Source organism: Alosa pseudoharengus, unplaced genomic scaffold (assembly GCF_046254945.1).
Source record: "Alosa pseudoharengus isolate Yale_2024_CS ecotype anadromous, Long Island Sound unplaced genomic scaffold, YU_APseudo_1.1 YU_APseudo_1.1_scf_15, whole genome shotgun sequence".
Classification (NCBI taxonomy): Eukaryota; Metazoa; Chordata; class Actinopteri; order Clupeiformes; family Clupeidae; genus Alosa; species Alosa pseudoharengus.
This window is the reverse complement of record NW_027468620.1, coordinates 22,430,491-22,457,656: the sequence shown is the minus strand read 5'-3', so window position 1 is coordinate 22,457,656 and position 27,166 is coordinate 22,430,491. Positions and strand designations below refer to the sequence as shown.

At 42.6% G+C, this 27,166-nt stretch overlaps 2 protein-coding genes and 4 non-coding genes across 9 annotated transcripts in view; 1 reads left to right on the top strand and 5 right to left on the bottom strand.

The window, feature by feature from the left end:
* Positions 1-1,666: 1,666 nt before the first annotated feature.
* On the bottom strand, positions 1,667-7,627 carry sparcl2 (SPARC-like 2). Of its 2 annotated transcripts, none has more exons than XM_076285090.1 (9): positions 7,186-7,627; positions 6,623-6,726; positions 5,655-5,727; positions 5,443-5,554; positions 4,680-4,798; positions 4,281-4,435; positions 3,391-3,503; positions 2,343-2,437; positions 1,667-1,989 (listed from the first exon to the last, which is right to left on the bottom strand). In XM_076285090.1, exons 2-9 carry the CDS (start codon positions 6,683-6,685, stop codon positions 1,937-1,939), a joined length of 783 nt encoding a protein of 260 aa, XP_076141205.1. In that variant the 5' UTR covers positions 6,686-6,726; positions 7,186-7,627; the 3' UTR covers positions 1,667-1,936. The 2 variants fall into 2 exon arrangements, with proteins under 2 accessions (XP_076141205.1, XP_076141204.1); XM_076285089.1 differs by lacking the exon at positions 7,186-7,627 and adding an exon at positions 6,928-7,134.
* Positions 7,628-8,999: 1,372 nt separating this feature from the next.
* ccser2a (coiled-coil serine-rich protein 2a) overlaps positions 9,000-27,166 on the top strand; it is a 59,622-nt gene continuing 41,455 nt past the window's right edge. For 2 of the 3 annotated variants that reach the window (XM_076285914.1, XM_076285916.1), the window contains exon 1: positions 9,001-9,619. The gene's annotated coding sequence lies outside the window, so the exon portion shown is untranslated. Of the gene's footprint in view, positions 9,620-27,166 lie in introns of all 3 variants that reach the window. The other variant, XM_076285915.1, reaches the window with a different exon arrangement.
* On the bottom strand, positions 16,818-16,890 carry trnat-ugu (transfer RNA threonine (anticodon UGU)). The gene has a single exon. It is a non-coding gene; the product is annotated as a tRNA-Thr (tRNA).
* Positions 17,304-17,376, bottom strand: trnat-ugu (transfer RNA threonine (anticodon UGU)). Its single transcript has one exon. It is a non-coding gene; the product is annotated as a tRNA-Thr (tRNA).
* trnat-ugu (transfer RNA threonine (anticodon UGU)) lies at positions 19,374-19,446 on the bottom strand. Its single transcript has one exon. It is a non-coding gene; the product is annotated as a tRNA-Thr (tRNA).
* trnat-ugu (transfer RNA threonine (anticodon UGU)) lies at positions 20,546-20,618 on the bottom strand. The gene has a single exon. It is a non-coding gene; the product is annotated as a tRNA-Thr (tRNA).

The window sequence follows — 27,166 nt, the reverse complement described above, 5'->3', positions numbered from 1 at the left end:
CCTTCTTCCTTTCTTTCTTCCTCTGTATTCTCTACATTCTCCTCAAAACAGCCAGGAGGAGGAGAAGAGAGTCAGGGCATCTTCTATTTCAGCACTTTCCTGTTTTTTTTCTAGTCTCGTTTATTTATTTATTTATTTGGTTTCTCATTCCCACTGTGAACAAGGGAACTAACGTCTGGGAATATTGAAATATTTCAGACTCTCTTTTCTCCCACTCCCCTCCAGTGCCACTAATACTCCCAACACACACACACACACACACACACACACACACACACACACACACACACACACACACACACACACACACACACACAATCCTCAGGCAGAAAGGGCGAAGGGGAAGGCTAATTAGGCTCGAGATTTGAGCCAGACCCTGTGTTCATCCCTGGCAAGGCGCTCACACCCTATTGATCTCTGGACTAAAAAAAGAAGCGCTCTTCTGCACTGCACACTGCTAGGCTTAATTAGAGACAATAAGAGCATAACACCCAGTCAGATTAGCAGGGCCGATATATGGACAGATATATAGCGGCGTGGAACAAGCCACAAACCAACAAAGATTTACTTAGGAACCACGAAAACAGGTCAAAGAGGTCAAGCACTTAATTATAATGCATTATGCACTATGCAAGAAAATCAATTAGCCGAGTGCACACACACGCATGCACACACACACACAGAAACGCACACTTACAAATGCATAAATTCAGACATGCATACTCACAGATACACACATCCACCGACACACTTACATACACGTACATGCACACATGTAAACAAATGAGGCAGTTTCTCATCTGTGTTTATTTTGCACAGTAGTTAAAGAGTATATGAAATCAAGTCCAAAGGCTTCAGATTTGCAGGTTTGTGTTGTGTTCTACCCTGCCTGGTTCTGAATGCAGATGGGTTCCACCTCTGGTTCCCTCTGTTCTCTGTATTCTCTTGTTCTACACCACTTCTCTTTCCTCCCACCATCTCAACCTCACCACCTCCATTCTCACACCTTCTCTCCGTTTTGCCCTTTCTCCTCCACACTCATCACACATCCCTCTCTACCCTACTTTCTATCGTCCTCACACAACCCATCCCCCACTCTCTCCATCACTCTTTCTCAGTTTTGATCCATATTTCACACGTCAGTCAGCCTCACCACTCTTCCTTCCTCTCTCTCTCTGTCTCTCTGTTCCTCCCTCGCTCTTGTCGCTCCACTCATCCGTCTCTCGCCTCTTTGTCATTGTGCCTTTCATTCATCCTTTGTTTTATCCCTCACTCCTCTCTCTGGTCACGCATAGTTTTATCTCCCCCGTAGCTCCTTCATCATCTCTGCCTCTCCTCCCGGTTAAGCAATATCAATGCCTGTTGTTTTTTTTTAGCATTCTTCTCTTTAGGGTTATTACTCCATCGCTCTATTTTTCTGTCACTCTCAAACCTCTTTTCTCTCTTTCTCTCTCTTTTTCTCTCTCTCTCTTTCTCCATCACTTCTGTGGTAATTGCCTGTGTGATCCATGGAATATGTCCTCTGTTTTTTTAATGAGTGCTATCTTTCTGATGCATTGCTTACACAAGCTCTGAGGAGAGACTTCAAATAAACACACACACACACACACACACACACAAACACACACACACCCAACACAACATGGCAGTAACTTAAAGGGCAATGTGGACAGCAGACGTTTATTGCATACAATTTTGTTATACAGATGAATGTATAGTGCTTTAGCGAAACAAATGGCATAATTAGCCAGTCTCAGTTTGTTTTTACCACAGATTGACCACCAGGGGGTGGTGTGGTGCAGGTCCCCTGTCGTTGATTTCCCCCAGTGCTCGGACAGGTTGTTCATGCACCAGGGATCTCCCATGTAGACCACTGACCTCAGTTGACTTGGTTTTATACTTCATGAAGATGCGGCTTTTCATCTGTCACTCTGAATTAAAGATTGCTCTCAGTTGTAGGACATAACTTGCGAGAGCCCATCTTCATAGCTGAGAAAGAGAAAGAAAAAAATGAAGGGGATGGGTTTGGCATGGTGTCTTACTGCCCCTGTACATTTATTAGCTTACACACTGGGGTGAAAATGATCTGAACTGAACTGGGGTGATGATCACTCACTTTCATTATTTTATTCCAAGTTGCTCTAATATTGATTCTCTAATGGTAGAACAGATATATTGAACTGGTCTCATAGTATATTCCTCATTACACGTAACTGAAATCTCGTTAATTTCCATGTGCAATTATTCAGAGTTTATCTCTATGACCCTGCTCATGTAGCTGGACTAATGAGCGGTCAGCCCTCCACCTCTGCGTGTTGATGAGGAACCTGAGGGGCACTCACACATGTAACGGTGGAACCAGCCCTCGGAACCCCTCACCAGGCATGACGTCCACTCCCGCAGGGTCACCTTCTTGTTCCTGTTCTTGTCACATGATCTGGGGACGCCACCACACACTCATATAAAACAGACATAATACCAGCACTACAGATATATCTAGCGTACACGACGCGTGCAAACAGAATGAGAGACAGAGATAGGGAGGGAGGGAAACGCAGGGGCACGGAGCTTGAAGGGCACGCGTAACATTAAACAGACGGGAGCCACAGTGGGCAATAAACATTATCATTGCTGTGGATGAGCTGACATTCAGATGAGAGAGGGAGAGACAGAGAGAGAGACAGAGAGAGAGAGAGAGAGAGAGAGAGATGGAGATAAAGAGAGAGTGATGGAGAGAGAGAGGGGAGGAATAGCAGAGGCACGCAGCTGGCAGGGGGTTTAAGACTGTAATACAGCAGAGTGTGCGGGTGGGAAAGTAATGACTGTCTATCCAAACTGCTCCAAAAATGAGGGCGGGAACCAAATGAAGGACATGAGAGAGACAGAGAAAGGGAGGCGTCTGACTGTGATCACCTAAAACTTTCAAAAAAGTATATGCAAAAAAATGGATGTCTGCTAGTGTGTGTCTGTCTTTGCATGCTTGTTTGCGTATGCGATTGTGTCTCCATACATTAGCATGTGGGTCTGTCTCAGAAGTGGGTAGATGGAAACTTTTATTTAGCGGAAAGATGTACCAGTAGAGAGAGTAGAGACAGAGGAGAGGAGAGGAGACCAAGACAAGATGCCTGTAGACAATGACATACAGGTAAAATATGATAAATATACTGTAAGTTCATTACATATTTAGATGGAGGTGCTTGTGTATGTGTGTTACAGTGTCTAAGTGAATGTTTGTGAAGTGGACAGACTTTGAGAAGATGTGCTGAAAAGAGTGAGAGAGCGAGAGTTACGGTAAGTGTATCTGTGTGTGTGTGTGTGTGTGTGTGTGTGTGTGTGTGTGTGTGTGTGTGTGTGTGTGTGTGTGTGTGTGTGTGTGTGTGTGTGTCTCACTGGAAGAATCTCTTGGCACAGTGCTCCAAAGGCATCCTCTTATAATACAGCTTCTTCAGGTCCCGCCGGCTCAACTTCCCATCCTGATTGCGGTCCAGAAGGACAAACCTCCGCTGGCCAAATGACCCAGGATGGACAGAGCAAAGAAAGAAAGATGAAAGACTGGAGAGGTGGCGCTAAGAGCTGGCCAATTCGACAGGTTAGCTATTAACGGATATCATTTCACAACAAGCGTAACATTTTCCTATTGAATAATTTAGTGATTATTGATTATTAGTGATACATGCTGCTATTTATATGTCTGCGTCTGAAATAAGGACAAACACAGGAAGGCTGAAACATGAACTGGTCATCCTTAAATAAAATCACCTCGGGGGAGCTGCATTGATCAAAAGGTTTTCACTTCAAAGCTACCAGTGTGATGACATCAGCATGAGATAGTCAAGCCAGGAGAGAGAGGGTGGTTTTGCACCAGCACTTCATCATTTAGTGGTGTAATAATCCCATTAGTCCAGAAAGTTCCAGAGAATATTAGCACTTTGCAATACGGAGATGTGTCTGAACATGACATTCTGCCAATAGGACACGTGTCTGTCTATTACATATCTATCAACTTCTTGGTTGAGGACACTATCAGAGTAAGGTTGAGAAATATCTAATTCAATTTCAATTGAAATATGACTATAACCCTACTTTAACCTGCAGTTTCAGTTAAGGTGTTGCATTGTTATAAATAAAAGAAAACACATAATTTAAAAGTGATCCTGCTATGTTTTTAATCACTATTTTCAGCAAGATTATTATGGAGCAGTTAGCCATCTGCTTCTGCTTCTCCATGCCCAACCTTTGCCCTTGTGTGGGCGTGAGAATGTGTGATTCAGGGGGTTTACCTGGGCGAGCTGAGTGCGCGCTGTGTGGCTCAGGCAGCTCTGAGAGGGGGCTTTGGGGTCATAGCTCTCCCCCATACGGCTCAGGAGCAAGAACCAGTCCAGCAGCCGGTAGGGAAACTGACCAAACTCCTCATCTGTGCACTGAGCCCTGGGCACTGGGTAGAACACACACACACACACACACACACACACACACATACACACACTTTGAATGCTTTGATGTTCCATCAGAGCCTTTAATGTGCACAATATACTCTTGAAATGCAGTCGGTTTATAGAGGTAAGAAAGATATGTCTTGGATTGGGACTGAAAGGGGGGCAAGGAATTTATTTTTGTTTATAGTGGGCTTTGTAACAAAACACATGTGTGTGTTGATGGGTCAGTGCATGTATAGTTACCCATACAAGGTCCAGGGTGAGCAAGACCAATGCGACGTTTCTTCCTACAGGCTTCTTTATGCAGCAGACACTCATTTCCGTAGGTCTTCCCCAAAACACTACACACTGGCACCCTCTGGCTGTAAATATATGCAAGTACACAAATGTTAGAATTTCATCTGTCAAGGGGCCAGACACACTTCCTACCTCTGGAGAAAATGGCTTAAATGCAGCTTGGACTGAGGGCAGAGTTAGCTGAATTTAAATTTCATAGGAAATCCAGTGTCCTTTTCCAGCCAAGTTAAAAGTTGGTACAGAAAACTTTGATGAAGTACTCTTTTCAATGTATGGTCTGATTTTAGAGGTAATGCAGAGTGTTTTGTCCCTGTCTCCAAACATACCAGACAATTCCTCATAACATGACTGAAGCAGGATGCAATGCATTTACATTGTTCTGCATTTTAATCAAATTCAAATTCAAATTCAAAATGCTTTATTGGCATGACAAATAAGACATTTGTGTTGCCAAAGCAGTCATACAAAGTATGGAGGGAACATGGAATAAGACACAGAAAAACTAAGTGTCTATGTAGACATAGACATAAGTGTACACTATATCACAGTATAACACAGTATTTATATATATCACAGTATTTATCTCTCTTTCTGTCCAACTATCTGAACCTCTCTCTATTGTATAGGTGTGTGTGTGTGTGTGTGTGTGTGTGTGTGTGCGTGTGCGTGCGTGCGTGCGTGCGTGCGTGTGTGTGTGTGTGTTTCTTACCGTGGACAAGCCTGAGGACACACACACCTTGGGATGAGATACTCTCCCTCCTCCACTACCTGACACCAGGATCCTACTGGACTGTGGCATTTCAGCAAGCCACACAATGTCTCTGGAGAGACACAGACAGAAAAGTTTGCTGTTTGCTCAAATATTATTCAGTGAGAAAGGCAACGGCTCCATTTTCAGTGGATGTTCATGCTACTTCTCACCTGGATCCACTCTGCCAAGGTATGGCTTTAACTTGTCCTCTGCTTGCCTCTGTCTCCGCTGTGCTCTACCTCCCTTTACACACACACACACACACACACACACACACACACACACACACACACACACACACACACACACACACACACACACACACACACACACATACACACACACACACACACACACACACACACACACACACACACACACACACACAGACACACACATACACACACACACACACAGACAGACAGACACACACAGAGAGAGAGAGAGTGAGAGAGAGATACATTGCACCCACAGGCATGGGTACACATACAAAGCAGGAACATCCAAATCGGACATCATTCCACAGAGGGCTGTTGGAACAGGTGTTTGGAGTTTCATGCTGTTTTCACGATTTTCATGTCTATTTCAACATGTGCATGGGTTTTGACGTGTGTGTTTCTCTCTCTCTCTCTCTCTCTCTCTCTCTCTCTCTCTCTCTCTCTCTCTATCTCTTTCTCTCTTTGTGTTTCCACTTCTCAAAACACCACCAAAAGACTTTGTAGTGAGATCCAGGTCACATGCCAAAGCCAAAGCCAAAGCCAAGTGTACCTCATTCTTATCAAAAACAGGTGTTGTCTGATATGATACACAAACACACACACACACACACACACACACACACACACACACACACACATACACACATACACACACACATGCCTGCACAAGCATGCACACACACACACACACACACACACACACACTCACACACACACACACCAGCCATGTCACAAGAGATTTCAATACAAAATATTGTTGGTAAAACCAAGAATCAAGCATTTTCAACAGGAAATTGCCTGGCAAAAATGACTGTTTTGGAAACAACTCCATACCCTAATGATTATTGTGCGCACATTAGCTGTTATTTGTTTTGCTGGAATTTTCTCTGCCATTTTATATCACAGCAGTTAGTGCTCACCGTGACCGTCCTGAGGTCAAACGTCAGCACCAACAGCAGGATCAGGTTGATGGGAACCAGCATGGTTCTGGACACAGCTCACACAGCCAGGGGTCAGGACAAGTCTGAAAGCAAACCAGGACATTTACACACAAATAAGTTTAAAACTTTCACTCACAATACATTTCACAACACAGTCTTACTGTTTCAAATGGACACATTCAGGCATCAAACTTATCTGACTAAACATTGATCAAAATGAATGACATGAGAAAAATGCTGAAAGAGAAAGCTTCCCTGTGCACTTGCTATAGAAGATAGATTACCTTTCGACTCGCACTATGATATATGTCTTCTCTCTCCTGTAGTTGAAATCAGTCTAATGAAATTCTGGTGTCACAGTATTTGAAGTTCCCATCTGTGCGTATGCGTTAGAGCCCCAGCGATAATATGTCTCCATCATTAGGAAGTCATTAGTCTACATTACTCCAAAAGCAGGATAGAATTACATAGAGAAGCAAGTCAAGCATTGACAGGGCTAGTCATTCCTGGGCTGTTTCTTTAATTGCACTCGCAAGACTTACCAAGGGCTTCTCTTCTCTTCTTTCTTCTCCTCTGTCGTTATGCTTTCGTTTCTTTCTTTGGCAGCCAAGCAAATACCTTTTCTTTCAATCTCTCTCTCTCTCCCTCTCCTTTACCTACTCCTCCTCTTTGTGTGTTTTACTGCCTTCTTTTACTGCATTCTTTTATTTGATCTGTCTATTTTTTCACTCTTCCTCTTCCATCTGTCCATCAATCGTCGATCCTATATGGTCTTTAATACACTCTCAGTCCCATGATAGTTCCCTTGTTGATCCACTGCCTCACAGCTCAGGACACAAACAGCATTCAGGCTCTCTTATGACTTGTCATGACTGTCCTTTGGGTGTGTTTGTATGTTTTCTCTCTCTCTCTTTCTCTCTCTCTCCCTCTTTTTCTCTCTCTTGCTCTCTCTCTCTGTTCACTGTTTTCCAGCCCCTGGAGGGATGATGGAATGGGGTGCGCTGGTTTTGGCTGAGGGGATGAGCCCATGTGTTTCCCACTGACCCGTAAATCACCAGCGCTGTGGCTTAGTGCCAGGCTCAATGAGAACCAGTCCTCCTCAAGATACATCTTATACCCACCACCCACGACACCCCTCTTTCTCTCTCTGCATTTCTTTCCCTCTCTTCTTTGCATCTCTGGCTTCCCCTGTCCCACAAAATAGAATATCAGTGCTCCATCATTTTCTGTGTTTATTGTATCTCTCTCTCTCTCTCTCTCTCTCCCTCTCTCACTCTCACTGAAGGCCTGTATGTACCTGTACTGTTTACTACGCTAAAGTGCTACAAGCCAGGCAATTGTGTCACGTTCACGCATACACCTTGAGCAGTCCAAGCCAAATGGATAGTGGCACTAGCAACATTTAAACAGGCAAATATGCCACCTATTAATTATATTGTTTTCTCAGGAAAACAATGCTTCATTATCTTCATTATCATTATGAGATGGGAATAACCTGAGAATTGCAATACACAGAACGGTTTAAATACACTGTCAAAACAATTTGAGTTATTCTCTCTAGAATTTAAAAGTGATAACCCTCGCAGGCCTTGATAACAGCCAAAATACCAGTGGCATATAAGTAACTTGACAGTGCCATCTAGTGGCCATAGATTAATTCAGTTGATGTAAAACAGCTCTAATATTCACTAATTCTCACAAAACCAGGGGACACCAAAATGGTTTGAAATATGCATGTTTGTATTTCCAATTTTAAACTAGGACATGTGACTTTTCTGGACCTTTTTGTATCTTATTTTCATGTTGTAAGTCACTGGCCAAAAGCTCTCGGGTTTCCTCACTGGATTAATTTTTCATGGTGTTGGTTGAAGTGTTCTTGAAGTTAACTGAGGTGGAAACATTCTCTCTCTCATTGTGTGTGTGTGTGTGTGTGTGTGTGTGTGTGTAAGTGTGTATGTGTGTGTGCTTTATGTCCTGTTTCTTTAGTCCAGACGATGAGAGGAATTATTATTATGTTCCCCTAAGTCCCTATCCCTTCCTTATTCTACTGAGTATCAGTCTAGTCGTCAGACTTTGTTGGAAGGGCCTTGATAGGTTTTAATGGATTATTAGATTACTGATTTGTTTCCACAAGTTCAAAGACGTCATCTCTTTATGAATATAATAAACAAGCAGACATTGAACAATCATATAGGCCCTAACATGATGAAGCAGCTGCAGTCTGCATTGATAATCAAGGTGCTTGATTTTTTACACCTGTGGAAAGGGACCTGATGAAACCCATGAATAGGTCTATGTTTCCTGAACCTGAATAATGAAAAAAGACATATCTGGCTACTCTAAATATGTATCTCCTATGTGCACACCATTGCACAGCTCGCGCGCACGCTCTGAATGGGGACTTTTGAGAAACGTTTGACGTCACATATCAGCTGCACAGTGCTCGTGAGGATGGATGGAAGGGGGAGGAGGGAAAGAGCACGGGGCACTCAAACTACACAGTGAGGGAGTGTGTTGTTTTTCTTCTACGTCCGTTATTTTTGTTGCTTTTATGTCCCAGTTTTTGAAACAACGCGTCTTTGATTCAAACCAACGTTTCGAATAACTGTGTTCCTCACCTCGGGGGCGAGATGTTCTGTTTTGGTGCTCTAATTTGATAACTCAGCCTCTGACTCCCAGGTGATTTTTGAACGCTCCTCCCTGGAGGACCGCTAACTGGAGGATGTTGGAATGGATTTTGATAGAACTGTCTTTAATGTCGACAAGCCTTGCTGATTTTGCGTAAAACATCTTATATTTTAAAACTGAATATTGGCTTGGACTTAAGTGGAACATTAGGCTACTGGTCGTTTGACTCGAAGATTAACTGGTCCCGTTTCCGAACATCATACGACGGGCTTCCAAGAGGATTATCATTCACACTCGATAACGTAGCCTATGCAGCACTGAAGACAACTTTACAAGGCATGAATAACGGTAACATCATTCTACTATACTATTAAATGGAAATAATCTCAGCAAATAGGCTGGTCTGCGATTTTAGGTGTGATAAAGTTTGCCAGTCTGATAGTTCCTTTATATATTTGCTGTGTGCAGTGGCAAAATATGGTACATTTTGTATTGTAGGCTATGCTACAAGACCATAAACACTGCAGTTTCTTTGTATACAATAAAGTTACAACTGTAGACACATTGATTAACCCACGCGAATGACACTGAATGAAACAGTGTCTGTCTTAGAATGGAAACAAAAAGTAACGTTAGCACATCCACTTTTTTCCTGTGCTGCAGGGGAATAACATCGTAACAACTCTGTAACTAAAACAGTAGGCTATATATGCTATTCCACTACTCATTTGTTCCTCGGCGGGTTATATTTTAGTGTCGTAGCCTAGTTTACGGGTGACCATGAAGTCATTCTCCACTCATGAGCACCTACATTTTGTCGAACAGGTGGTAGGCTACACTTTGCAGAGCACTGTTCTTAGCTACAACGCCGGTCTAAAGCAGTAGCCATACTGTGTTGACTTTGGAACCAACCTTGTCTTGCGCCAGACACGTTTCTGACTCGTGCATTGCCGCTACAGTTGCGTTAGTCATATTTACTTCCTTCCAGTGCATCTCAGCGCCGTCAGCACATGGACTGTAGTCTGTCTGCTCAGCTATGCAGAAGACGATGGCGGATGTGCTTTATGCAACGTGAACGGCCTTCGGGTATCTGATGTAGGCCTACGTGATTCAAGAATATGCTATTTACTCAACTGTAGAAACATGTACACAATATCGAAGTTTATTTGCATAATAGGCTAGATTAATTTATAGCCTAAATGAAACCAGATGTATTCAAGCACTTGCACCTGCTATGTTGCAGATAGTTTCCAAAGTTTATAAAAACAACTAATAGACCGAGCCGGTGACAAATTGACACATCAAGACGTATGGAATATGACATCACTTAAATGTTATCAGTACATCCTCATGGCCAGTATTGAGCACTGATGAATTTAATGCTGTTGATGGAGAATGATGGATTGCTGGGTTGGCAGTGCCAAGCTAGGTGAATTTGCCTGGTGGGCTTTCAACTGCTCCATAATAAGACTATTGTCCTGTCCCAGCTGAGTCAATAAGCGTTCTGGGTTGTGTGCTTTCTCCAATATTCTTGCTGGACAACAAATGTCCCCCATGCTGGGATAAATAGTGCTATATCTTCTGGCTGCTGTGAAAAAAAATGATTCAATCAAACTCACAGTGAACACTTGAAATGTGTATGGGTGTTTTTTTTTTTTTTTAGTGGAAAGTGTGCTTAGTTTAGTTATGTCTCACTTGTGAGTCTAGACACATTCCGATCATATCCTCAGAGATGTGATTCGGCTCAACTGGTACCACCCAGATGGTGTGTTTGTCATCAAGTGCAACTGGTGATGGGCGATAGACATGGGACGAAAGATTAATGACCCAGACAGTTCTAAATCTCACATCCACAAGTGTTAGCATAAACCCATGAGAGACTGGGTGCGATTATTTTAGCTGTGGGAGTGTGCAAGTGTAGTGTTTATATGTAAACGTGTGTGTGTGTGTGTGTGTGTATACTATGTGGGTGCATGTGTTTAGGGTCCTGACAGCTGTATAGCTCCCTCTTTAGTGTCTTCAGCATGGTTTGTATATTTACACCTCAATTCCGGGTACACAACAGCTGACCCGTCTGGACTCAAGGGTTGCTAGTGACCCCCCCCATCCCCCCCCCCCCCCAACTGTCTGTCTGTCCATGTAAGCCTGGCCCACACACTCTGCATTGTGTAGCACTACATTGGGGAGGCACATTCCTCTTGTTGCTGGTGCCAGCAGTCCCTGTACCAAAGCTGCCCACTTGATAAAATTCCATCGCTGAACCAATGCCACCAGGAAGGAACCCATCCCAGAATGCCAGCCTAGGTCACATTACTTACTTGCTTCTGTTGTGTTGGGTAGGTAGTGGGTGTGTTAAGCCCAACTGACCTGTTTTGCTATGGACTGAATACCGAAGCCATGCGATGAAGGACTGAGTAGCTGAAAAGCGTCATTTTGACATTGATTTTAATAGCCACATCCACATAGCTTTGAGTGCAGGAAGTACCACAGAGGGTTCCATGCCGTGTGTCCAGACTCCAGTGTCCATGTCTCCTGCTGGTGCTGTGGGGACATCTGTTAAATGACATCAGTTCTTTTGCGTATTATGTCAGTGATTTGCATCTCACTGTTGCGAGCTTTCACCACATATCTGCATGCTCGCCTCATAAACACAGGCATAAAGACATTTACTCACACACGCCAAAATATGAAATGGTATTACATTGGTTTTCTGGCCCCATACAAACTTTGGAAGTTGAGGTATCCTCATTCAATATGCAACATTTCTAGACTTTTATCTCATGTCTGATTGTAATATAGTATCATGTTGTAGTGTCACAGACCATTTTCCTCTCCTTCTGTCCATTCCTCCCTGAGTCTCTCTCTCTCTCTCTCTCTCCCTACCTATCCCTCTCTCTTCCTCCTCTGTGTCTCTGTGTCTGTGTAAGTCGGCCCCACTCTCACATCTTCATTATCAGTAAATGTGTCCGACCTCTAAGTGTCTTAACGCTTTCTGGCTTCTGGCTGGCCTCCTCCTTTGGGAGTGCCACATCAAGCTCCGTTTTCATTTTTTTAGCCCATGAAGCAGCCAGTAATAGGCATTTGAGTTCAGGCAGATGTCCTTGAAGGTGAAAGAATGGCCTCACAACTCACAGGACATGCACACAAATACGCAGTCTCTCTTTCTCTCTCTCTCTCTCTCTCTCTCTCTCTCTCTTTCGGTCTCTCTCACACACACACACACACACACACACACACACACTCAAACACACACACACACACAGTCCTGTGGTGAAAGCTGGTTTTCTCTGTCCTGGCCTCTCCCATGTTGCTGGGTGGCAGTGAATCTAAATATAGCCTCACTTATCAATGACAGGCATGCCTACGGCTGTCCAGGGTCTGGCTTTAGAGGTGTCACGAAAGCACTCTGTGTGTGAGCCAAGGCCATGTGGCTCTACATGTATTAATCTCACAACAGATTTTACAGACAGCCCATTAGTTCCTTTGGAACATACGGAGTAAGGGAGATAAGAAGCAATCTACTGCTGTGAATTATTGTGTGTGTGTGTGTGTGTGTGTGTGTGTGTGTGTTTGTTTGTGCGTGTGTTTGTGTGTACGAACCAAGTGAATGTTATCACAAATGTGTCATACAATCAATGTTCATTACTCACTATCTGATTGTTCATTACTCAGTCTTCCAGGGGAAACGTAGACATAACCATCATATTTTGAAACTTTACTACGTTCTAGTTTGACTACTCCAATTAAGTATTTCATGTGTCACATTTTATGTGTTTTCTCTTTGTAAAACTATTTTACAGTGCCGTGGCCCACTGGTTAGCACTCTGGACTTGCAACCAGAGGGTTGCCGGTTCGAGCCCCGACCAGTGGGCCGTGGCTGAAGTGCCCTTGAGCAAGGCACCTAACCCCTCACTGCTCCCCGAGCGCCGCCGTTGAAGCAGGCAGCTCACTGATCCGGGATTAGTGTGTGCTTCACCTCACTGTGTGCTGTTTGTGTTTCGCTAATTCACCGATTGGGTTAAATGCAGAGACCAAATTTCCCTCACGGGATCAAAAAAGTATATATACTTATATACTTATTTAACTACTGGAAATGTGAATGCTACCAGAGTGAGTGTAGGTGTGCTTACTAAAGCACCCTTTCCTGCTTTTTAGTCCATTTGTTTACTCTTATTTGTCACTATCTGACATAATCATAGACTGTTCTATATGTACAGTCTATGGACATGATCATCACTGAGATATTGGATTTTAATTTAACACATTTGAATGTTTTACAGGCTTTTTTTAGACCTTTCTGGTTAGGTCCTAGCTGCTAGTGTTGACAGAGCACCTGTGTGTGTGCTAATCTTGTGTTTCTCAGGGTAAACTCACTGCTGGGAAATGTGATTAGGAGTTTCACTGTGTTTGTTTTACAGGATTTATAATTAGCAGGTCCTGACACCATGTGCCATTCCCCTTAAGTCAATACAGCTTACTTTAGACATGTTCCCATATGTCCTTTGTGTGCATGTTTATTTGTTTGGGGTTAAAGTGTTTACTGGTATTTGGGGAGAAAATTGTAGTTCATGAGCTTATTATAGTGCACAGAATGTCTAACATCTATAAATATAACATAAATAGGTGGTATACATATGTACTGGGTCTCAACTAAAAGGGCAAATTAGACAGTGTTTAAGACTACAGGTGCCAGCCTACATGGGTCCTTTTGTCTGTTCAGTGCACTGATGTGCGTGATCCACCATTTTGGCTGTGGCTCTGTGCATGGAACAGGCATATGTGGAGTGGACAGTGGACTTAGCTCCATCTGTTCAGCTGCAGTTTCCTGCTGTTTCCCTCTGTCTCCCAGACAGTTCTAACACACTCAGATCCACTCTGTAAGGTGAATTAAAGATAGATATAAGTAAAAGTAATATGTGTGTGTCTGTGTGTGTGTGTGTGTGTGTGTGTGTGTGTGTGTATGTATGTGTGTATGGTATTTTGAATGTGTTGCTATTCAGTATAAGATCTGTCTGTAATCTTCTTGTAAAGATTGAGCTTGCATCACTGACTAATTAGATGAGTCATAGTGGGTTTCTTTCATTTTAAATGCTGTGTTGAAGGTTTCACAAAGACATTATGGGGAAAGCCCGGTATTTACCCACATTGAAACATTACAAGCTACTCCTGAATTCAGCTACTTAAAAGCTTATTAACTGTTATTTGTTTGTACTAGTAAGACAACTAGGTTGGTTTGTTTGCACAACAAGCACAAGCACAAGCAGGGCCTAACTGTCATTCTTACAGCAAACAGGCCTTGTTTGTTTGGAGATCCACATAGGCCTTGTTATCACAGCCCAATCACCATGTGACCATTTGTATCACCTGTCTTTTAATACCAGGGTGTGGCTCTCAGCAGGATGTCAGCAGACCATGACACCTAAAGCTGGCAGACCTCTTATCTTGCTCAGTGATGTCATATGAACCTGTTTAAAGAGATGGAAATGACTTTTCAAATGGCCCGGGCTCTTTGCATAACCAGTTTCTCAAGTCTTTTGTTGGCAGCATTCAAAGCACTGGGTTCCCCCAAGACTGACATAGTGAATGTGCCCCCTCAGGCAAAAGAGAGATTGTGTTTTTGTAATCTCTCATAATAAAGAGTTGGTTGTCTATGTCAGGTCAGTGGGCTGAGCTTTTGAAGTCATCCGAAGTAATCTGAAGTCCAGCCGTTTCTAGGAGGAAGTGTACCTAGAGGGCAGGTTTGATGGCTTAATCTGCTATTCACCTATTTCACTGTGTGCATTTGTTTCCTCACGGTAAAGCTGTTTTTGTGGTAAGTTTAGTGAGCACATTTTATTTGAGCCAGAGTACCACAGTGCAGTTTGGATGAACTTTTGTGGTAAAACACTCAGAGCTGCTTGGGGGTCTGCTGTCAGAAAATTGTTAAGGGTTATCTGCTGTTGTAGACATTCTACATTTAGCCTATTGTAGCCTGACCTTACAGCTACATAGCTGCCCTTTCCCCCCTGTTTTGCCCTCAGCACCATCATATATCTGTGTCAGGATATGATTTGCTAATGCTTTGTTCATTTTGTACATTTTATGGATTCAAGGAGCATTGCTCGAAACCATTGTTTACTAGGATCTCATATGAATGATAACCAAGAGGAGTTTCTGAGTCTAGGCTCATGCTCAAAAATGTAATCACCAGCAGTATAGTCAAACTACACTACACTTTTGCAAGACAGTGATGAGTAATTCCTTCATTGTTTGGCATTAGCTTCGCTTGGGAGTTCAGCTAAGCTTGAGAGATTGTGAGATTTGGTGGGCCAGGGATCCACCCTCCTTCTTGCCACCCCTTTATGGAGCTGGGCCAATTCTTCTTGGGAGGTACATTAACAACTCCAAGTGAAAAGAGATGAACATAGTGAAGAAGGGTAGTTAAAGGCACACTATGCAGGTTTTTTAGCTTAATATGCAAGTTTTTTAGCTTAATTTACCTTCATTTAACAGCTTCAGAGTCATTGGAATGGTTATATGACTTTTTTCGGATTGAATGGTGGCCGTCTCACTTCCCCCTAGCGCCTGTGAGCGGAAAAACCACCCTTGCAACTGTGGGCCGGCGGGCCGACGGCCTCAGTGTCAGGAAGTATAACGAGTGTAACGAATTGCTTTACTGCATTCAAATACACATACACGCCAGGCACCGGCTAGAAAAAGGTAGTGATAGAGTTTCTCAGACACTCGTCATGACAGAGCCAGTGAAAAAGAAGCAAAAACCGAGAAAACAGTAAGGAAATTGCCAATACTGCATAGTTTACCTTTAAGCCTTACTAGACCGTGGCTATATATCTTTTTAGGTTGCTCGTTAATGGACTCTAGATAGATTGCTTGTATAAGGATGATGAAGTATTAGTTGTAAATGCTACAGTTTCTGATGATCTTTACAGACTTTACTTATATTTTTCACTAAGATTAGTAAAACTTTGAAAGATTCTACATAACCAGCTGAAATGTATAAATGTAGCCGTGCCGATATCTTTGATGACATGGAGGCTTCTGATGTGTTGAGGTGATGCCCCATACATTTTTCTTGAAAATCTTTATTACATAATGTGTGTGCTATTACCACCTAAACTAATCAAATGATTTTCCTTTTGAAATTACTCATTACTGATGTAATTGCAGATCATGTCCAGACATTACATCCATTTTCCAAAGGGATTTTTCTTCCGCCACCAACATTGACCCTGTGATGACATACCCACTTTAGTGGACGATTATTGAACAGATATTAAGTTAGGATGAGTCATAATGGGATGTCAGCATTTTATTGTGCCATTCTGCTCTTCTTGAGTCTTTTCCACTCAAATGAATTTAGTTCCACTCAGACTTTGGCTGTCAGCCCAGGGTCTTCTCTGAAGGGAGTTAAGAGTGCTGGGAAGTTGTTGCTTCCTGTCAGCTTTGCATTTAAATGGCTCTTCTTATTATGGACATCTTTATTTTATATCTCATTAATATTTTATATATTTTTCCCTCATTATGACAAAATAATTTTGTTATTGTTAGGCCCCAGCGAGAATTGAACTCGCGACCCCTGGTTTACAAGACCAGTGCTCTAACCACTGAGCTATGAGGCCTTGCCAGAATCTGTGAAGGTAGCCTTCGCATTTAAAAGACACACCTTTGGTAGGCTCCACACCTAGTACCCATAGCAATGACAATCAGGAATGAAGAATAAACAATGCAGGTTTATTCCTCCAGCGTGTCCAGAACTGCTTATGCCTAGAACAGCTATGCCTTGGATCTGTCTCTGTATATATACAGTATATTTCTTTCCAGAATAGGACATCTATTAATTTTTTTTGGGTGACCTCAAAGAACATACATTTTCATCTGCTGATATGTCCAAGAACCAAAGTCCAACATTCAAGATCAGGGTTTGTTATTAGTGTTAGGTTTGGGGGTATGCTGAATTTGTTGTCAGAACTTATATTCAGCCGATGACCTTGATGAATGTTGTGTCTTCTGACAGCAAAACCGTTGGCTGATTAGGCCCCAGCGAGAATTGAACTCGCGACCCCTGGTTTACAAGACCAGTGCTCTAACCACTGAGCTATGAGGCCATGCCTGGCATAGGAGTGTTAACCTCTACATCTAAACGTGCATAGCTTGGGTAGGCTCCACCCCCATCTCCATTTGGCTAATGGGCAACGACAAAGACATTTTTTCATTTCTGACGAAACTGTAAGTACAAGGTTTTATGCCATGCCAGCCATTGTTTGCCAGTGTTTGTATAGTCTTGGCTCTGCAAATGGAAAATAAAACGACGCCGATATAGCCATACACTGAAATAGCAATTCAATAACTTGCTTTTTAAGCAACCAATGTAATTTGATTGGCTATTAAGCCCAAATATAAACTTTTTCCAAAATAACAAACTGCAGGATTTAAGGTAAAATTTGAACAGCAAGCTAGGGTAACTAGTGAAGCACAGTTATCTATGGCTTTCCTTTCCAAAAATAGAAAATTATCAATTGATGTAATCTCTCAGAATGTTGTTAATTTACAGTTAGGCTAAACTCACAAATTACACAGTCCGAAATGTGAAGGTCATCACCCCTCATGACACCAGGTTTACAATACAGGGGTGAATAAAAGTATCTATTTAGTAAAGGGACTTTGTGCAGTTCTATATGAATCAAGTTTTCTTCACATCTCTCTTGTATTGCATTTGACACAAGTACAACACAGCCAGGCTGCTAGCTTGTCTACATCATTACTTTAGTGAATATCTGGACAACACAGAGCATAGGTGTTTTTGACATCATGTCAAAATGGCTGTTTCTTCATATTCGGTTGCTGTTTCTAAGTAATTTTTGGATGTTTTAAACAAACAAAAAAAATCCACATAGTACCTTTAAACCTGGAAAAGGATGAAAGTCAAAGACAGTTGCCTGTGACTTTCTTCTCCAAACATAGAACATTATTAATTATCTCAGAATGTTTGTAAAAAGAATTTCAGGAACTGTAACTGGTGTTTTGACTGATTTTGAAAGATTTTGACTGAAGCATACGTTTCGCTGATTGATTTACTGTTAAGACACGATCAGGTTGGATATGATTGAAATCCAATCCAGGATAGCTGATGGCAGTGTTACATCACTGGTTGGGGGCTGCCCCTTCAGTGTTTGTGCCATTCATTTACATTTACACCAGTCCAAAAGGCAGGTCATCAGGCCCCAGCGAGAATTGAACTCGCGACCCCTGGTTTACCAGTGCTCTAACCACTGAGCTATAGGGCCTTGCCATGTACTCACATGGTAACCTTCACATTTAATAGACACACACCTTGCTTGTAGATTCCACACCCATGACAATTTGGCTGATGACGTTAAGGACAAACAAGTTTTTTTTCATTACTAACATAACTGTAGGCACAATCTTTTATCAAAGTCAAAGTCTGCTTTATTGTCAATTTCTTCACATGTCAAGACATACAAAGAGATCGAAATTACATTTCCCACTATCCCACGGTGGAGACAAGACATTTTACCAATTTGGTCCACAGACAAACATAACATTCAATTAAACAATATAAAAAGTAAATAAGAAGGCACATACAATGATGAAATAAGAGCAGCAAAAATAAATAAATATGTAAAGCCAATTCTTGATTGGCTCTGTCAGAGTCCTCTGTCTAGCTGTCCATTCTGTGTATGCACTCAAAATCGCTTTAGTGTTTGTAGTCCTAGCTTTGTGAATGGGAAATAAAGTGGCCCTGGTGCAGCCATATGCTATTCCAGCCAGTTGATATGTTGCTTCTGGATCAGGATCACAGAAGGGAGGGGTGTAATTTGATTGGCTGTTGAGCTCAAATATCAACAGCTCTGCCTCTATTTTTGACCAATGTTGAAATTTCACTGGGTGATAAACTATTTAATCTAGGACCAGGTTGGACTTGTCTGAATTCCAGGATATAGGATTATCACTAGTGTTAACTAAACAGCAGCAGTGCTACTTTGTTGGGTATCGACTGTCCACTGGCAAGTCTGTGTGTGCATAGTTCATATTTACAGTTTGACAAGTGCAGTATTTAACAGTCCAAAATTTGCCATTCAGCAGGCCCCAGCGAGAATTGAACTCGCGACCCCTGGTTTACAAGACCAGTGCTCTAACCACTGAGCTATAGGGCCTTGCCATGTAATGTTTTGGTAACCTTCACATTTAATAGACACACGCCTTGCTTGTAGCTTCCACACCCCTGACAATTTGGCTGATGACGATAAGGACAAACAAGTTGTTTTCATTACTAACATAACTGTAGGCACAACCTCTTATGTAAAGCCAATTCTTGATTGGCTCTGTCATTACTAACATAACTGTAGGCACAATCTTTTATCAAAGTCAAAGTCTGCTTTATTGTCAATTTCCTCACATGTCAAGACATACAAAGAGTTACGTTTCCCATTTTACCAATTTGGTCCACAGACAAACATAACATTCAATTAAACAATATAAAAAGTAAATAAGAAGGCACATACAATGATGAAATAAGAGCAGCAAAAAAAATAAATATGTAAAGCCAATTCTTCCTAGCTTTGTGAATGGGAAATAAAGTGGCCCTGGTGCAGCCATATGCTATTCCAGCCATTTGATATGTTGCTTCAGGATCAGGATCACAGAAGGGAGGGGTGTAATTTGATTGGCTGTTGAGCTCAAATATCAACAGCTCTGTCCAAAATCGCAGACTAGACAAGTAGAATGCTCAACCAGTGAAAGACAGTCACAGTTATGGGTCTCTTTTCCATAAATAAAACAATTAAGTTGTTATATTTCAGAAAGTAAAAAAAAAAAAAGATTTTGACCAATGTTGAATATGATAAACTATACTGCTCAAAAAAATTAAGGGAACACTTCAATCATACACTGGATTGGTACTCTGACACTGTTTGGCTCTGAGCACAAGTAAAACTTTTGAGGCGAGTGTTTTATTTTGCAAGAACTGTCAGACATTCTGTGAATGTAGTTTGAGAATGGAGAAAAGGGTGGAAGGTTTCAAAAAATGTGTTTATGGAAAACTAAGTGTTCCCTTATTTTTTTTGAGCAGTATATTTAATCTCGGACCGGGTTGGATTTATATAGGATTACCACTAGTGTTAACTAAGCAGCAGTATTGTTTCTTTGCTGGGTATGGACTGTCCACTGGCAAGTCTGTGTGTGCATAGTTTATATTTACAGTTTAACAAGTGCAGTACGGTCACATATTTAACAGTCCAAAACTTGCCATTCAGCAGGCCCCAGCGAGAATTGAACTCGCGACCCCTGGTTTACAAGACCAGTGCTCTAACCACTGAGCTATGAGGCCCTGCCATTAGTCCTATAGTTAGGTACAGTATGTATAGCTCTCAGCTGAGTTCCACACCCATTTGGTGAAGGCGGAGCAAAAGTTGGTTTTCCACAGTGACGTTGCTCTGTAGTGCTTTGTTATTTGTAGTTTGTAGAGGTGGAGTGGGTTAAATGAAAAGAGACTGGCTCTTTCACCTTTCAAAGTTCTGTCTATCGCTTAATCTGTAGTCTATGGCTTCTTTGCTTATGTGACAATAGTTGAGTCTTGTTGTGTCTGTGTGTGTCTCTGTGTGTCTCTGTGTTTGTGTTCACTTAGCATGTGAATGGGCTTTTGGGCTAGAAGAGCTTTTTTCTTCTATCTAGGGGTGTTACTTTTTTAGGTGTTACTTTCAACTTTTATTCGTCCGTCCGACTCTTTTGTTCATAGTGTTTTCTCAAAAGGCATCTTCTGGGATGTAAACTAATTGCCAGTCTTCCCACATATTCAGTATTCACAATAGATGAATACAAAGAAAAATGTCATCAGTAGACCATCTGTATTGGCATGTACAAACCTCAGATGGCCAACAATGTGCCACAGACCATGTTGTGCTCATAAAGACAGAAATTCTGTAAAAATATGTCAGTCAAAGGACTGCATGTGTACTTCTGGAAAACATCCATGGATACACTTTCATCAATGGAAGACAGAGACAAACCATGGTCAAAAATCAGAGACCAAAGACAGGGACTACCTTCAACTACCTCAGTATGGAACAAAGTAGCCTAGTCTATGGTCTTGATTGTCAGCAGCAGCTATGAAATCTCATAATCTTTGTGCCTTTGACATGTAAACTTACAGGTGAATCACTAGTGAAAAGGTGAAAGTCACTATAGTAAGGACCAAACTAACAACTGAGCTATGGGGTCAGAACGTGCATTTATAGTTTTTAACAGACACTGCTGTAATCTTGTGTAGAGTCCAAGTGATTTTGTCTGTAAGGAGCAGCCCCTTTGTTCTTTTCGTAATGACTCATTTGATGAAATGTGTGTGTGTGTGTGTGTGTGTGTGTGTGTGTGTGTGTGTGAGAGAGAGAGAGAGAGAGAAAGAAGGAGAGAGAGTTTTTTTAGGTCATTTTTGTGATATGCCTATGTTGTAATGTACTGTACAGACGTAAAGAGGGGGGGCGGGGGTAAAGAGACAGAGTTTGTTTGACAGTGCATGTATGTAGGCAATGCTTTCCGTATCAGGGTTATGCTAACCTTAACACAACCTCTGTTCTGTGAAAAACGGATCACCATAGGCTAAAGATGACATCATACAGTCAGCTCCTGCTGGTCTTTGGTCTCCACGTTCCCAAGAACTTCCCTTGGGAGTCCGTTTAGTGCTACTGTCTGTTTACTGTTTAGTAACACTGATAGGATGCATGGTGAAATTATGAGAACACAAAGACACATTTAAAGATAACTAAGTCAGCAAGGCCCATAATAATCACATTCTCTTGGGAGACGTCTTCACATCGTCTTGTTACTGCGCTGAATGGCTTGATCAAAAGGCTGATTTATTCTTCCTTTATAATTTTGTTATTGAGCTGAACTGCTTGATTAAAAGGCTGATTTATTCTTTCTTTATAATTGTGTCAGTACTTTACTTGTACATCCCCTTTCTATTCTCTTTATATGTCTCTGTCATCAAGTAATTTCATGGTTTCTTTCTTTCTCTTGTTTCTCTCTATCTTGCTTTCTCTCTCTCTTCCTCTTATCCCACTTTCTCTCTCTCTCTCTCTCTCTCTCAACTTTCTGCCTTCACTTGACATGCTAGCTGGGCCACGTGTTGATCAGCTGACTTTCATGTTGGCAGAAGAGGATAAAGTTGCTTGATGTTTTTGCCATGTCAGTACTTAAGCACATGGGCCATACCAGTCAGAAGTCAAGAGCCATAAGCCAGGTTCGTATGTTCCTGCATGATTAGCACAGAGTGTGTGAGTGCTGCTTGGCTTTTATACTATGAGAAGAGAGAGCCTGGTTGTCAATAGAGAATGTATTCATTTCAGCTGGAGAGCACAGTTCACTGTCAGTGTCTCAAGTGTGCACATTAGCATAGCAATGCTAATGCTAAGATAAGAAGTCTGTCAAGAATGGAACTGCTTTGACAGCGATTGATGTTGGGAATGCAGCCTTAATAACACTGCCATTAGGGCTGTTGAAACAAAATATTAACTCATGGTCTTCTGATGCTTCTTTTTATGTTCTCCATATTAGGTAAGAATACCTCACCAGTAGGCTACTGTGCCTTTACTTTAAGACTGCACTTGACTTTTGAACTTTTTATGCTCTTCTCTCAAGCTGTTAGACTTTATGGAGCACTCAAGGACAGTAAGCGAGGAAGATCAATAACCACTTAGACCATATTGTGCTCTGTTTCAGATCCATTACTCAGCGTCTTACGTTTCCTGTTCTTCCATTATTTGCTCCTTCCTCCATGTTTTTTCTTTCCCTATCTCTTCTCCTTTCTTCTCCCTCATTCTCCCCAATAATAGGACTTGTGTTTGACTTGGTCTTTTGTTTGCCCTGAAAATCAGTCTGGAAAGAAGTAACAAGTCAACCCACAATAACAAACCAGCCCCATGCTTTGTGTTCCAGGACTTTCATGTTTAACAGTTTGACATGTAATAGCATTCTGTGAAGTAAATCTCCTTTTCTGTAGTTTCTCATAAGCTGCTTTCGTTTGAACATGTGGCTTGATTTGGGTGTCACAGACAGGTTTTATAGAGCCCCGTGAACTTAGTGGGGCTGTTTGAGATTTATTATTTGGCTGGTGGGATTGGTTCTGTAACAAACTGTACAAAAGGGAAGAGAAACTAAATTAGCCTGCCATGTCACTGGGTTTCAGCACAAACAAAATGATGTAATGTTGAGCAGAGCCAATGGGAATGTCCGTAATATTGGACATGTGCTTTCCAGTAAATATATAGGCCTGTAAGCAATCTGCATGTCTGAGGTTGATCCAGTTGTTTTGCAGTATACTGTACGTCATACTATCACAATTAAGCTCAGTTTTTGAGTAGCCTTCCAAAACAAGATCTAAGAGTTTTTTTTCTTCTATTTTTCTATCCGTTTCAAATGACTCCAGTTGAATGGATTTATGAATCCAATTATGGGGCATTTCCGCCTGTGAACTTCTCTGTTGAAACCGTTAATTTCAGTTCAGGGTTCTTCATCTCAGCTGTAGTTAAACAGCAACACACTCACACACACACACACACACACACACACACACACACATACACACACACACACTCACACACACACACATACACATACACATACACATACACATACACATACACATACACATACACATACGCATACACACAAAATCACACACACACACACACACACACACACACACACACACACACACACACACACTTGTCTTGTGTCTCTTTATGCGATACTGATCTGAGCATCATTACGAGGGCTGCGCAGTGCCAGAGTGAGTAGCTGTAGTGGCCAGCACACACATTATTCACACACTCTGCACACAGTCTCGCCATTGACAGCCAATCTGCCCCGAGTTCAGACTCCAGAGCAGAGGGCTACGTGAAGAGACAGAGAGGTTTGAGGTTGGCCCAGTCCAGCCTGCGTCTTTCGCGCTCCACTCACTACTATGTGCCACACTCCCAGGCTCTCGCCCGCCTGCCCGCCAGGGTGGGGCTCCATCAATATTACAGCACCCTGCTGGAGGCCAACTGGCACTGGCTGCGGGACACACACACACACACACATACACACACACAGACCGACACGTGGGGAGGAAAGACATGCCAGAGAACGTGTCTGAATGAGTGTGAAGGAGCTAGGAGCTCCCTCTCTCTCTCTCTGCAATCAGCTGACCCTGCTGGCCCCTCCACGGAACTCACGTTAGCCTCAGCAGAGGGAAAGGTAAACGCTGGATTTTTCTAACAGTCATTTTTTGGGTGCTCAGAGAGGAATCCGTTGTTCATGTGCTGGTTCTCAAATGTGTATTCTTTTTCTTGTGTGAGTTTGGACCAAAGATTCTAGAACAGAGCTCTGTTCTAGAATCTTTGGTTTGGACTCTCTTCTGTTTGGAGGGTGCTGTAACGAGGCGCCAGGCAGCACGTGCATGGGAGGGTGCTAACCTAACCTTGTTGCAGCTCATTTGATTAGAGGCCACTAATGGGCAGTTAGGGCCTCCCTGTGGGAAGGGGGCCTCATGATCCATCCAGCTGTCAACGGTGCTCTTAGTGCCCGTTACTGTTATACAAGCCGTGGACAGTTTGCTGGTGCCAATGGGTTTTGTTGGGTTGGAAATTATTTGGTGGATGAGTCACATGTGGTTTGTATTTGTTCACTGGAAAGATAAGGCATTGCTTGTTCAGTTAGCCGACTGGATTGCATTTGGCAAAGTGTGACCTAGTAGATATAGTTCCAGCAAACAAAGAAAGGAACAGTAAAGGTTTTATTTAGAATCCCAGTTTGCCCAGATGTATGGATGCAGCCATTTAGTAATGGGCTTTCTTTTGCACAAGCTCAGGTCTACTATGTCTACAGCTGGAAGACAACGTGTGTGTTTCAGTGAGTGTGTGAGTCAGTTTTTGGGGGTTGAGGGTGGAGATATACAGTAGGCTGAAACTCTCAGTCTTTCTCTCTTTCATTCTCATTCTCTCTCTCTCATCCTCTCACTCCATCTCTCTCTCTCCATCTCTCTCTTTTTGCATTGGCACAGTAGCCTACATAAGGAGAGGCCGGTAGGGGTAAGCACGAGTGGCTCTGTCAGGTTTGGGAAAAGCACTCGTGCAGAAAAGTCGCTGTAGGGTACTGTTGTGTCCTGAAAACCTGCATGCACGCCCCCCCACCCCCCCTTCCCCCACCATGGCCACTGTCTGCCTATTCCATCTCCCATGAGCCCTAGTGTGGCTGACACTGAGACACTGCTGTGTCTAATTGATTAGAGGTTCACAGCTATCCTGTTCTCTCTCTCTCTCTCTCACTCTTTATGTTCTCCATAAAGTGTGTGTGTGTGTGTGTGTGTGTGTGTGTGTGTGTGTGTGTGTGTGTGTGTGTGTGTGTGTGTGTGTGTGTGTGTGTGTGTGTGTGTGTGTGTGTGTGTGTGTGTGTGCCTGTGTGTGAATGTGCCTGTGTTTGTGTATGTGTGTGTGTGTGTGTGTGTGTGTGTGCCTGTGTGTGTATGTGCTCTCACCCGGTGGCTCTTCAAGAATGTCAGCCTGTGTTTGGATTTGAATTTGTATTGCTGGAGTGTTAGGGGGTCTGTGTGTGTGTGTGCAGTGCACTGTGTGTGTGTCCGTTTCCTTGACATACTTTCACAAGTGGCTTTCCACACTTTGCTTTCCCTTGTCCTTTTTTGTCAGCAACCCACCCCCTCCTCTTTTCTCTCCTGTCTGGCAGTTGTAAACACTCCCTTTTAGCGTATGCGCAAGTTACCATACTGAATGACCTGGCCATGAATCTTTTAAAGCATGCTGTGTTGATGTATCGTATCGCTGTGTCACTGCCAGGTAGTAACCCAGAGCTCCTGAGTAAGAGATGGACATAGGAAAGTGCCGCAGTAGGCATGTCTTAAGAAATGAGCAGCTTTATATGCTAGCATTAAGAGAATTGATTCTCTCTCCCTCTCTCTTTCTCCCTCTCTGTCTCTCTCTCTCTCTCTCTCTCTCCCACTCTCTTTCTCTTATTGCCTGTCATGAGGGTAATGAGTTGTTCAGTGTACCCTGGAGGGAACCAGGTCCGAACCCAATCAGCAGAATTATTCCACAATGGTCGGAAAAGCAGGCCTAAATGGGCTGAAAGCAGCTAATGTTCAATTACTGGATAACCCAGCCGAGCTAAGCCTTAGCAGTTCCAGCGGATTAGTGTTCCAAACTGGCAACATAAATTCTTGTCTTCATACAGTAAGACATAGCAGTTCTCGATGGGGCAAAAAATGAGAAATTAATAGCTCCCATACCACACGTCAAGTTGCACTAAAAATGTGAAATACATTAAAAAAAAAAACGCATACATTCAAATGCAACTCAGTCTCTTTCTCTGTGTGCCTCACCACAAACGAATCTAAGCAATCTGTAGTGCAAAAGTCCAATCCAGTCTGAGGTGTGGGGCCGTGCGGGTCTTGTGTTGTTGTTTTTTTTGGGGCAGTGGGTGGGTGTTGGGGGCTGGACGTTACTCACAGAGAGAGAGAGGCCTGACGACAGATGGTGTGCTAGGTCATTCATCACACTGTTGCCATGCTTACCCCATATCTTTTCGCACATGTGCCTGGGTCTGCCCGCTTATTTAATCTGCTGGGCGCTGCAGTTGTTGTGTATTTAGGTTATAGTAGTTTGGTCTCTGGTGGCTGGGATTGTATACTAGTACTGGGTCACTTGAATGAATTAGAGGAAGAGTGAGAAGGTGAGAGAGAGTGCAGTGCTTATAGAAAAGCACTCCCATGTATTTTTCTCTCTTTGCTTTCTTTTCTTCTCTCTGTCCATGCAGTGTGCCACTTTTTCTTCTCCTCATTATTTCCTCTTTCCCTCCATCTTAAGTGGGGGCCATGGAAGTGTGTCA

What these genes read in the sequence shown, in the direction of transcription:
- sparcl2 (XM_076285090.1), bottom strand. Translation starts at nt 6,685, where the DNA reads ATGCTGGTTCCCATCAACCTGATCCTGCTGTTGGTGCTGACGTTTGAC. An exon ending in TTGACCTCAGGACGGTCACG is followed by an intron (nt 5,728 to 6,622) that starts GTGAGCACTAAC and finishes GTGTGTGTAAAG; the next exon opens with GGAGGTAGAGCACAGCGGAG. An exon ending in CGCGCACTCAGCTCGCCCAG is followed by an intron (nt 3,504 to 4,280) that starts GTAAACCCCCTG and finishes TCATTTGGCCAG; the next exon opens with CGGAGGTTTGTCCTTCTGGA.